The sequence below is a fragment of the Protobothrops mucrosquamatus genome, unplaced genomic scaffold (genome assembly GCF_001527695.2).
Source record: "Protobothrops mucrosquamatus isolate PMUCROS unplaced genomic scaffold, P.Mucros_1.0 scaffold1853, whole genome shotgun sequence".
In the NCBI taxonomy this organism is placed as follows: domain Eukaryota; kingdom Metazoa; phylum Chordata; class Lepidosauria; order Squamata; family Viperidae; genus Protobothrops; species Protobothrops mucrosquamatus.
Window position 1 is genome coordinate 109801 of NW_015387983.1, and position 12786 is coordinate 122586.

Consider the following 12786-nt stretch of genomic DNA (forward strand, 5'->3'; position numbering starts at 1 on the left):
GTAACATTAAACATGATTCAGGATAACGGCTATGCATGTTTACCCAGCCATTAGCTTTAAGGTTTATTTATTTAGGGTTTATTTCCAGATTAAAATGTATGAAAAAGAAGTGACATTGGATAGAGAAATAAATAAAAATAGCAATCCCTCAGGGAAACTTTCCCCTATAAGATTTCCTGAAAAAAATGCCCATCCTGGCTAAATATTTCTAAGAGGTTAAGAAATTAGTGGTTTCTTTATGCTTGCTTAGGGCTAGCATCTACAAATTTCACATACTTTCAAAACTTTTGATTTTGCTATTAATACATTTCTTTTGGGGAACTAGATTTTATTTTTTTTACCCTTTTTTATGCTTATATCTCAGTTGATGGTTAACGTCTTCATTCATAACTATTGGGATGCTCCCTAAACTATTGTTTTTAATGCTCTGGGCTAAAAATTTATAATGGAAAATGGAGAAGGAATAACAGATTATTCTGCATGTGATGTTAAAAGACAACTAACAAAACAATAATGGAGAAACTAATAGGTTCTACACTAAGGCACAAAGTAGTTTGTTCGATTTTTGCATAATGTGTTGTTTGAATCGAACCAATGATGGTTAATTCATAAACCACTGTTAAACAAACAGGGATTTGTATGAGGGAGTGGATCCAATCCTAAATTCCCAAGTGCTATTTTTTTTCACCTCTTTCAGCAAGTGTACAGCTGAAATTCAATTGTGCATTCAGAGACATTGAAGAATAGAATAGAATAGAATAGAATAGAATAGAATAGAATAGAATAGAATAGAATAGAATAGAGCTGGAAGGGATAGCCCCCTGCTCAAGCAGGAGAACCTATATAATTTCAGACAAGTGACTGTCTAGTCTCTTCTTAAAAACCTCCAGTGATGGAGCACCCACAATTTCTGAAGGCAAGCTGTTCCACTGGTTAGTTGTCCTCACTGTTAGGAAGTTTTTCCTTAATTCCAGGTTGCTTCTCTCTTTGATCAGTTTCCAACCATTGTTTCTTGTCTTACCCTCTGGTGCGTTGGAGAATAGTTTGATGCCCTTTTCTTTGTGGCAGCCCCTCAAATACTGGAATACCGCTATCATGTTGCCCCTGTTTCTTTTTTTCTTTAGACCTATACCTTTCCATAAACTTGCTGTGTATTCAACATGCTACCATTCTATGCTTATTAATGATTTTTTCTCCTTCTCTTGTCATCCAGGCATTAAGTGATCGGTTCTGTGGTGAAATTCCAGATGATCAAATGGCTCATAGCTCCTTCTTTCCAGATGAGTATTTTACCTGCTCCTCTGTATGTCTTAGCTGCGGGTAAGTAGATATGAAGGCCTATATTTGAATAAAGTTTATCCAGTCCTAGAAAATGTACATTATGTTGTAATGTTGGAGTGATACTAAGAATAGCCACGCATCATTTGGTTTTGTTGAAGAGATGCCTACTATAGTTTCTTCTAGTATACATTGCAGATCATGTCTGCTACTAAAACATTGAAGTGCGGCTCATACACTTACATATACTGTACTTACTGTACACTTTCAAATTGGATTTTTTATTTGCTTTGTTTGTTAAGATGTTGTATATCACCTGGCGCATTCGTTTTTAATGGCCTTCGTGCTATTTTAGATAATCATTAAGATTTCTACATTACAAAAATAGGATTTGGGGTATCATAAAAACTAACAAATCTAAACTGACTATATTTGTTTCTGGATAACACTCAATAGATTAGAAATGGAAGTTCCATTTGTTGTAATTTCATATTTCCAATTTGAGTTCAATAAATAATTCTCCGGTATTAGAACGACATATTGACCCTCATCAAATGGAACTAGAGACTGGCTAAAATCCCCACCTTTAATCATGCTGATTAGTTCTAAAATTGTAGTATTTATTGTAAGAACGGTTTGCTATTGATGGATATGTCTTTTTTTTGTGTAACATTTTTGTTGTCCTTTTCCCTTTTCTTTCATTTTGTTGTTGTATAGATGAATAATTTCTCTGTGTACTGTTATGACTGTTTCAAGGTAATCAAGTAAGCATTAGGATTTGATGGTTATAAAATTAGTAGGGGAAAACAAGCCGTATATAAATATAAGACAGTAGGACCCCAAATACACCAAATATTCAATTTTAACAATTGTCAGTACAGACCAAAAGTGCAGAATGGTAAGTAAATGTCTCCTTCCTCCTTTTGCTGACTGTCTTTGAATAACTATTGCAATGCCATTCTCCCCCTTCAAATGGGGCTACAGCAATATATTACTGCAAGGTCATATTATCCAATCATGTTGTTATACTACAATATCATAAGTCTAATATAGAAAGAACACGAGGAGCACCTTACCTTTAGGTGAAGGAACACGATTTAATTTTGTCTCTTTTTCCAGTTCTTCCTCCCCCCCCCATTCCAATTTGTTTTTTTGGAAAACTCACTTTTTTTGAGATGAAATATGTAAAAAGAGTTTGATTCTAATGTTACTTAGGACAAGCTCGTAAAATTGAATTATTAGTGTACTGTACTGAGATATGTCATGCCAGCTGTTTGACCCCGATCCTTTTTTTTTTTTTTTGCTTTTCTTTGCAATTTTAGAAATGGGTGTAAGAAGAGCATGAACCATGCGAAAGAAGGAATCCCCCACGAAGCTAAGAATCGCTGTAGATACACTCATCAGTACGATAATCGAGTATTCACTTGCAAGGTGAGTGGAGCAAGGAAAGTGGCATTTCTGATACTGAAGATCATAAGCTGCTAAGGTGAAGGTGATCCAAAATTCATATGGAATAGAATAGAATAGAATAGAATAGAATAGAGCTGGAAGGGACCTTGGAGGTCTTCTAGTCCAGCCCCCTGCTCAAGCAGGAGGACCTATACCATTTCAGACAAGTGACTGTTTAGCCTTTTCTTAAAAACCTCCAGTGATGGAGTGCCCGCGATTTCTGGAGGCAAGTTGTTCCACTGGTTAATTGTCCTCACTGTCAGGAAGTTTCTCCTTAATTCCAGGTTGCTTCTTGTCCTGCCCTCTGGTGCTTTGGAGAATAGTTTGACGCCTTCTTCTTTGTGGCAGCCCCTCAAATACTGGAATACTGATATCATGTTGCCCCTGTTTCTTTTTTTCTTTAGACTTTCTCAACCACAATCCAATTTACATTAGTCATGTTTTTGGATTTCCTATTTTAAAATGGAAGTTCTTTTTTTAATTTTTTTTTAAAAAACCTCTCTCTGGGTATTTCTGGCAATGTACAGAATTAAAACATTTTTTAAAAATGTTTTAATTTATATGAATAGCAATAAGGTGGGACAGATAAAGAATGTCCCTGTAAGCCATCCTTTCCTTCTTTCTGTGTATATTATATGATGTAGCTAATTCTAGCAGTCCTAAATAATAGAAACAACATGAACTAGGAACTGGGAATTCATTTTGGTAGATCCCAGATAGTAGTTTTCAGCTAGAAATGATGATAATTTTCCTAATGTTGGGGTTTCTATACTCTTGCTTAAAATCATGATACGTTTTATATATACTTATGTTGTCATAAAAATGTTCAGCTCATGCAATTTCTTACTACTCCTTTTCTAAAAAGAAAAATTTGTATGCAGATTTGGCTTGAACATTGATATTTGAAGAGAAAAGCTTTTAAACTGATATCCTGCTTTTCAGGGCTGTTATGAACATGGTCAAGAGGTTAGGGTAGTGCCCAAAACTTCTGCTTCTACAGATTCCCCTTGGATGGGCCTTGCTAAGTATGCCTGGTCAGGGTAAGTATAAAGTCCATCCCTTCCCTTTGTGCTCTCCTAGTCTTTATCACTTCAAGAGGCTGAAGTGAGCAGCTCTTTTCTTCCCTACTTGCAGATATGTAATTGAGTGCCCCAATTGTGGAGTTGTGTACCGTAGCCGACAATATTGGTTTGGGAACCAAGATCCTGTGGATACTGTGGTGAGGACGGAGATTGTACACGTCTGGCCAGGAGTAAGTCTGTTGGCGATGATTGGTTTCCAGTTTTTTTTAGAACCATAAGGATTGGAAAGGGCCACTTAGATAAAGGATGGACAAACTTTGAACGGGATGTGTGTGTGTGTGTGTGTGTGTGAGGAACAGGAAGCTATCCATTGATGTCCAGTGCTCCAGGCCTGCACAAAGTGATTTGGCCTGTTTTTTAACTTTTGGGTAGGATTTCGAAGGTGCAGATGGAAAGAAGAGGTAAGCCATTCCCATTCACACCCTTAAATACTTCCCCCAAGATTTTGACTGGTGCCAAGGAGGCACATCCACGCTATTGGTACTCACCCAATTTAGGCCACTGAGTTCAATTAAACCAATCTCAATATGATTATAATTGATGATAGGTGTTCTTTATTCTGTGATGCTAACTCCTTCCCTGGATTTGACGTGTAGGAAAAGAATTTTCAGTGACTGGATGTTTAAAGTTCTTGCCAAGGCAAGTGTACGGAACTTGTGCCATTTCCGACGTTCTGCCCTTTGAATTTAGCAGCTCTTGGCAGCATGTTCTAAAGCCCCTGCAATCTACTCAAATGTGTCATGGTCAGGACTGATCATTCCCCCAATTATTTTGGTGGTATTAATATTTTTTTTGCTATTCTTTGCATAAAGGGAAACACCTGGATGTGTTTGATGAAAACAGCTTGGCAGAAGCAGTCAAACAAAATAAGATGTGCACATTACTGTTTCATTTCAGACTGATTGCAGCCTGAAGGACAACAACAATGCTGCTCAACGCCTGATCGATGGAATGAATTTCATGGCACAGTCAGTGTCTGAACTGAGCTTGGGACCTACCAAAGCTGTAACCTCATGGTTGACAGATCAAATTGCTCCGGCTTACTGGAAACCCAATTCCCAGATTCTGGTACCCAGCACCAGCAAAATTATTTGCAAATGTTTCTTGTTTTTCTTCACTTTGCTTTTTCTGAAGAGCTGAACAAATGGTTCACGATTTGTTTAAATGCACTTATTACAATGTACAAATCTATAGACTTAAGGGTTGTTGTTGTTGTTTTTCAAAATTGCAAATAGCTACTCTCCTTGGAATGAATATAAATGAGGGGTCCTTGGTGCTCTCTGAGCTTGCTTGTTTTCTTGCAGATGTTTCATTAACTAGGCAACACCATCAGTGCTAGTAAGGAGTGCTGTTTGCTGACTGAGAGCAAACAGCACTCCTACTAGCACTGATGATGTTACCTAGTTAGGGTAATGAAACATCTGCAAAAAAAAACAAGCACGCTCAGAGAGCACCAGGGACCCCTCATTTCAACCCTGAGCTACAAACATTCTCTTTCATGAATATAAATTGTTCCTAGGAGTTGTAAGAAAAAAACAACCTATTGGGTGTGGTGGGTAGACTTGTCTGAAGCAGGGCTCTTCAAACTTGGCCCTTTTATGACTTGTGGACTTCAACTCCCAGAATTCCTCAGCCAGCATACCTGGCTGAGGAATTCTGGGAGTTGAAGTCCACAAGTCATGAAAGGGCCAGGTTTGAAGACCCCTGGTCTGAAGCATCAGTTGGGTTTTCTGTTTTCTCTCCTCTTGAAATGTAGAAGAGCAATGCACTACTTTCATTTCCAGGATATAGTTTACATTTCAACAAGATTTGTTTCTACATATTATATGCTAATTGACCAAGCCTATCTTTTTTTTTGCTCCTTTAAAGTCAGAATGAGACACAATTCCTGACAGTAACCAGTGGCTGGTAATTTTGAGTTTCTCCTTCTCTCTCTTCAGGGCTAAAAGCTAGCCCACAAGCTCCTTGGATAAGACACCAATACTGTGCCTAATAATCCCTATGCAGCTACCAAGATTCTCCCAGGAAGCCAGCTTAGTGAAGACATCCATATTAATGAGGGAGGTAGCAATATTGCTTTAATCTATTCTTCCCTGATCTGCGGTTGAAATATATTTAATTACAATTTTCACCAAGAGCCACTGTCCAATGGCAGAGCGTATATTTTGCTTGGAAAGGACCTACGTATTTCTAAATAGAACTGGAAAAGCTCCTATCTAAAAAAGTCAGCACAGATGCTAAGCTAGATAGGTCAATAGAAGATGCAAGTTGACAAACAACATTGTTTCTTATGAGAACGAGAATTGAATTTGAGTGTTTTTGGAGGACCTTAAGTTGAGGAAAGCTAGTTTAGCCAAAGCCAATTGAGTGGCTTAAATACCTCTTCATATACCTTTTTTCCTTCATTTTCATTAAACAGGAAAAAAAAACCTGCAGTGTTTTGACTTCGCTCATCCTTTCTTGTTCAGAATTGTAGGAAATGTGGCATATCTTTCAAAGATAATGATACCAAGCACCATTGTCGGGCTTGTGGAGAAGGTTTCTGTGATGGTTGTTCGTCCAAGACTCGCCCTGTCCCGGAACGTGGTTGGGGACCCACACCTGTGCGAGTATGCGACAACTGTTATGACAACAGGGACTTTCAGTTAGGTAATCTTGTCTTGATCATATTATGTGTGTGAATCAAAGTGAGGAATTAACAGTGGGGTTTTTTTTTAGTAATACTGTATTGTGATAATGTAAATCTTGTGATGTCTGAAAATGAAAGCAAACTAAACCATACCTGTGATCGGCTACTTGTAACTAACATAGTTGTGTTAATTTCACTGGGTCTTCTCCAAGGCTGAATTTGCACAAGATAAATATTAATGGTTTGCTTAACTGTGATTCAATGAATAAAACAGCCTAAATACAAGTGATAATAAGGTTAGTGTGCTATATAAATTCAGTTGACATATGACTTGGACATAACCCTTAACTTTTGGAATCTCTTTCCATTATATGCAGCTCATTTCAGTCACTTTTGATGTTAATGCTATTATATACAATGTCTAAGATGTTGGACTTCACCCAAGGAACCCCGGGTTTCAATCCCACTTCATGTGGAGCTCATTAGATGATTCTAGGCTACTCACTCCTTCTCAGGTTATTGCTATGGAGATAAAATTAAGGGAGATGCCAATACATGCCATCTTAAGGTTCCTGAGAAAAAGTGAGTAGAGTAGAGTAGAGTAGAGTAGAGTAGAGTAGAGTAGAGTAGAGTAGAGTAGAGTAGAGTAGAACAGAACAACAGAACAACAGAACAACAGAACAACAGAACAGAACAGAACAGAATAGAATAGAATAGAATAGAATAGAATAGAATAGAATAGAATAGAATAGAATAGAATTCTTTATTGGCCAAGTGTGGTTGGACACACAAGGAATTTGTCTCCGGTGCATAAGCTGTCAGTGTACATACAAGTAATAGTGATAATCATGATCATATACAACATGAAAATATATTCATCATAAATCGTGAAATATAATAATTCATCATAAATCATAAGATGCAACACTTAGTGATAGTCATAGAGTACTAGCTAAGCAAACAACATAAATCATACTAGGATACTTAAAAAAACCCAATATAAATTGTAAGATACAAGCAGCAAAGTTATAGTCATAAGAAGACAAGGATAGGTAATAGGAAAGAGGAGGGGTATCATAGTAATATAGCTTTATTAAGTATTTTGACGGTGTTGCATTAAAAAAAATATAAGCAGTTATTACCTCAGGGCAAGTAATCACATAAGCAACATGCATATTGTTCAGTTTACTGTTCATGCAAATTTTTCATATTCATAATAAATTGTTAAAACATGAGGGATTTTTTTCAGTAATTTATCTTATTTAGTTGGTGTCTTTGCCAGCTGCATCCCTTGTTGGCTTCAAAAACAAACCATTTAAGGTTATTTATATATTTAAATGTATTGGCTGCCCAACTCCAGTGGACTCTGAGCAGTGTACAAAACTAGGAAAACTAAAGAAATGGCTAAAAACTTTGAATCCCACAGGCAGCTGAGGCAAAAACAACAACACAAAACGGGTCAACCCCAGACCAAAGGTTTTTTTTTTTAAGTTTTCTGGAACCTAAGGAGAATGAATGCTGTCCTTATCTCGGGGTGTGTGTGTGTGTGTGTGCTGTTCCAGTGGGTGTGAGCGGCAAAAGAGAAGCCATACTTCTTAGATCCCACAAACTGGCAAAGCTAAATGGAAAGGACCTGGAGCGCATCTGTTCGGCTGGATTATATTGGGAAAGCAGAAACAGTTGGAGATAAGCGAGATAATCACAATGTGACACACAATACTGCTAGCTTAATATGCTGCTGTGAGGATGTCGCTCCAAAGTGTCACTTGCTCATTTGATAGCATCTGAAAACCATGAATATTTCATGACTTTCCAACAGAAAGGTGAGAAATAATCCTGGAGTTCACCTATGAACGCATTCATCCGGAAAAGTCACACAAATTTGGTTGAAGCTCTTAATATTTAACCCTGAATGGATTTTGGCCTCCATTGTAGATTGGCTAGGTCAGGATAACTGTGGGAGCTTTATAAAATCATGATTAGAAGAAACCATTTAGCCTACTGCAGGGGTAGGCAACCTTGGCTCTTTTATGACTCATGGACTTCAACTCCCAGAATTCCTGAGTCAGCATAGGTAACTCAGGAATTCTGGGAGTTGAAGTCCATGAGTCATAAAAGAGCCAAGGTTGCCTACCCCTGGCCTACTGAATCCAAATTAAAGCATCTCTGACAGGTACCTGACCAATCTCTGTTGAAGCATATCGTTCAATGGGAAGTTTATCACCTTGATAAGATGTAGTCTTGTGAGGAGGTTGGTCCTAACATTCAATCAGAATCTGCTTTGGCTAACATAAGACAAGTATTCTTATGTTGTGCTGTTTTTAAAATAGGGTTAGGGGATTCCTTTGGGATTGTGCTTTTGGTTTTTGAGCCCTAAAATTTGTTTTGCAGAAGTGGCTGAGGTATCAACAGATGAGGAAGGAGGGACAGTGATTGCCAGGAAAGTTGGTGAAGCTGTGCAGAATACCCTCGGGGCTGTGGTAACCGCCATTGACATCCCACTGGGTAAGTGTTACAAAAATGGGGAGGGGGAGGTTGGGACGGGGGGGGGGGAAGCAACATGTGGGGGAATGAACAGAACTTACTTCTGAGGCAGCTGATTTTTTTTAATTGATAGGTTTATAAATTAAGTATTCTGAGTTACCCTCATTTTGTGATTATGGCCAGGTATTTTCAAATCTCAGTTGGAGGCAGAGACATTTCCCAGTAGTGTTTTTTTTTTTCCTGGCTGTACTCTATGTGTCAATAGGCAGAGCCAACATAGAGAGGGACTAACAGACAGAGCTTAACATAATTAAGGTATATCCATACATAAACTTTAAATAGTTTTTTTGTAAACAAACAGAAGAGACTACGTAACCTTTGCCCTACTTCGCTGATAACAAACTAGCTTTGTGGGATTTTTCTGATCATTTACAGGTCTCATGAAGGATGCCGCTAGGCCTGCCTACTGGGTACCTGACCACGAAATCTTACACTGCCACAATTGCCGGAAGGAATTCAACATCAAATTGTCAAAGCATCACTGTCGTGCTTGCGGCCAGGGCTTCTGTGATGAATGCTCCCATGAGCGCAGAGCTGTCCCTTCCCGTGGTTGGGATCATCCAGTTAGAGTCTGTTTTAATTGCAATAAAAAGCCTGGTGATCTTTAACCCTAACTTTCCTTCTGGGTACGCAGTAACACCATAGCTTCTCAGGGTTAGATAAAAAAGAAAAGAAAAGAAAAAGAAAAACTAGGCAGAATGCATGCTGCTCATGTCTAGCCTTCTTTACATGTGTAGATTTCAGTAACGTGAAATAATCAATAGCCCGGATAAGGCTTGATTGCCAGTTGTGATCATGGAAGTTGGGGATTGGAGTATGTGGAGAAGCTTGCAATAAGTTGAGGAATCCCAGATCCAGTATATACCAGTCAACTGTATGTATTTCTATATCCCTATAATGTAGTATGCTAAATGCAGCTGGCTGATGAAGCATTGGTAATTTACTGTTAACATTGAAACGTAAATAGAAATTGGATTTTTTTTTTAAGTGTAATGGATCAAGCACAACCTCTTGAGTGCCTTGGGATTCATTTGCTTGAAGCGTTCTGCTACTTACAGCCTCATGAATTTCAATAACTGTGATTCTACAAGTTGGTCACTTGAAATAACCACCATTCATGAGCCTTGGTTTTGGATACAGAGTACCAGGCCTTTGGTCTGGCCATTGCAACTCTTATCACCCCTATTTATTTTATCCCATTCTGGTTTCCTTTTGCTGGTAGGGTCTTCCCAGTCAAAGCTAGAAAAGAGGAGGGATGCTGTTTATTACTATGTGCAAGGTCTGATGTGTAAGATTGGAAGCCCTTGTTCAAGCAAGCAAACAGTTCAAGTTTGGACAGAAGCTAAATTTGTGGCACAAACCCAAAACTTACCTATTAAAGCCATTCCAGTTTAATTCTGAGGTGATGAATCCTTACTCTTCTTATCCACAATTTTTTGAGGTTGTGGGATTTCTTTGTGATATATTCTCATTTCTTCATCAGACATGGCCAGACTGAAAGCAATGGTAAGTACGAAGCAAACTTCCAGCAGTGTAGTATTTGTTTAGCTTCATAAGCTTTAGTTCTTTGTAAGTTGGCAAATGTCTGAAAAGACCCTCAAAGCACTCAAATAAACACAACTGAAAATGGGCAGTCTTCTGAGTGTACAAGCAAATGAGACGGTGGCATTATTTTTTTTACAACAGCCCTGTACTGAACCACTCTTGAGGCATTGATCTAATCCAGGGGTAGTCAACCTTGGCTCTTTTATGACTCGTGGACTTCAACTCCCAGAATTCCTGAGCCAGCTGAGCTGGCTCAGGAATTCTGGGAGTTGAAGTCCACGAGTCATAAAAGAGCCAAGGTTGACTACCCCTGATCTAATCACTGAATAAAATGATGGGATTAGGCTTTTCTGTGGATCTTGTTACAATGATAAACGAGATACCCTCAGAAGCTTAATGAACAAATCCCTTATCATTTTGCCTCTTCTGAGTCAAATGGCAAATTCCTGTGGTGGAGATTATCTACATTAATAATGGCTGGACTTTGGCATGATATCTAACACTGTTTTCCAATTTATTAAGTATACCCTTGTATATCTTGATGCCTGAAATCCTGTTGTAGGACTGTATTAAATTAAGTGCTATAAAGGACTTAACCCTTCTGAACAAGTGTGCTGATTTTTTCTGAATGCCTGCCTAGTCGTACTCTGTTACTAGAGGGAAGATATAGTGTTGACTCTGTATATCAAACAGAATTGGATTATATAGTAATACATTTCTGAATTACACACGATTTAATATGTGTTTTGTAATTGGAAGCTGAATAGCCTTTCTATCCCCTCCAAGGGAAAAGTCTTAGTGGAGGGTTTTGTTTTCTCCCAATATGATTTTTAGTATTGACTTGTGGTGGAACATAAAAATGGAATTTGTTTGTAAACTCTTTGTGTTCTTCATGCCTGTAGCTCTTCCACCATGTTACTGCACATACAGAAATACTGAACATTCCTCATATAAAATATTCACTTGTAAGCTCCTACTTTATGTAGTTGTTTTCTTTTTTTTAATCAAACTTCATTCTAAGAAGCTCAATGTTTGGCAATGCTGTCTTCATCATCCTGGTGTCTTTAAGCTATTTTAACTTCAAGTTGCATTGTTCCAAGTGACTAGGCATTCTACAGTGCAAGCCACGGTAAACTCGACATACTACTGATGCTGCCAAAGGACTGAAGTTGCGTGGTCTTCACTATGTCACTAATTAAGTGGGCTTAAAAGGTCATCCTTAGAACAGAACCAAATATACCCTAGAATTAAGAGTTTTCTGCTAAAATAAGAACTACTGCTCAGTTTGCAATCACAAATAATACTAAATATCAGTATGAAAATTGGAGAGAGAACAATGCTAATGAGAAGGTCTTATTGGTTGAAAGATAGTTACGCAAACACTTATATCACTCCTTAAATAGTTTAGGTTGACTTAACACATTTCAGCATATGAAACATACAAGAATTCAGGGTATCAAGCTGTACTTGATCTTCATAGATTTAAAATCCTCCTGGATTTTCAAAATGAATTGTAACATTCTTAAATTCAGGATCACAGCATACATAAAGAGTATAGGAAGCCAAACATAATGCTATAATAATGTTTGAGCTTTTACCTGTTCATTGCAAGACAGGTACTGCAATACGGTTGCAGAGAATTAACCAAATAAATTGCTTTTGTATAAATGGATCATAATAAACTTTTGAGAGGAGTTGGACATTCTATTTTAAAAAGTGATGCTTTGCCAGAAGCCCATCGCACCTCTATAAATGTGGAGAAATAATGGATGCAGTTCAATGCACTACAAAATGAACTGAATATGGAAGAGCATATTTCCATGGAAGCATTTATTTTGTAGATGAATCCCATTTACAAGAAGTTGATCTTATCTATCTCCCCTTCCTTGTTTCCATGTTAGGGCTTGAATCTAGAGTTTCTACCAATGCCCTGCAGAATCCAAAATATGTTTATATTAGTTACAGAATGATTTCTGCAGCATATACAGAGTAATTGGAGTAATTAAAATACATTAATATCATTTTGTTCTACACTTTCATCATATTTTTTTTTTAAAAATTGGAACAAATTTCTCTCTTTTGTAAGAACCAAATTGCTTAACTCATACATAATGGTTCTTTCCTCAAATTATACTACAAATTCTTTAGTTCTGTCTGATGTCAGCATATAACTTTAAATATGATAGTAATCTTTCCTCCAGTGATGCACTCACCTAGTGTAAAATGGTTTCGGATGGGCAAATACAAAGGGCAGTTTCT

General features: G+C 37.7%; 1 protein-coding gene across 1 annotated transcript in view; it reads left to right on the top strand.

Annotated features, from left to right (window-relative positions):
• Nucleotides 1–10699, top strand: part of ZFYVE1 (zinc finger FYVE-type containing 1) — a 21795-nt gene extending 11096 nt beyond the window's left edge. The window contains exons 4-11 of the mRNA XM_015823378.1: nt 1125–1320; nt 2601–2709; nt 3670–3767; nt 3862–3979; nt 4707–4877; nt 6278–6458; nt 8830–8943; nt 9358–10699. Of these exons, the coding sequence (XP_015678864.1) occupies nt 1125–1320; nt 2601–2709; nt 3670–3767; nt 3862–3979; nt 4707–4877; nt 6278–6458; nt 8830–8943; nt 9358–9590 (1220 nt within the window). The 3' untranslated portion in view covers nt 9591–10699. The remainder of the gene's footprint in view (nt 1–1124; nt 1321–2600; nt 2710–3669; nt 3768–3861; nt 3980–4706; nt 4878–6277; nt 6459–8829; nt 8944–9357) is intronic.
• Nucleotides 10700–12786: the final 2087 nt, after the last annotated feature.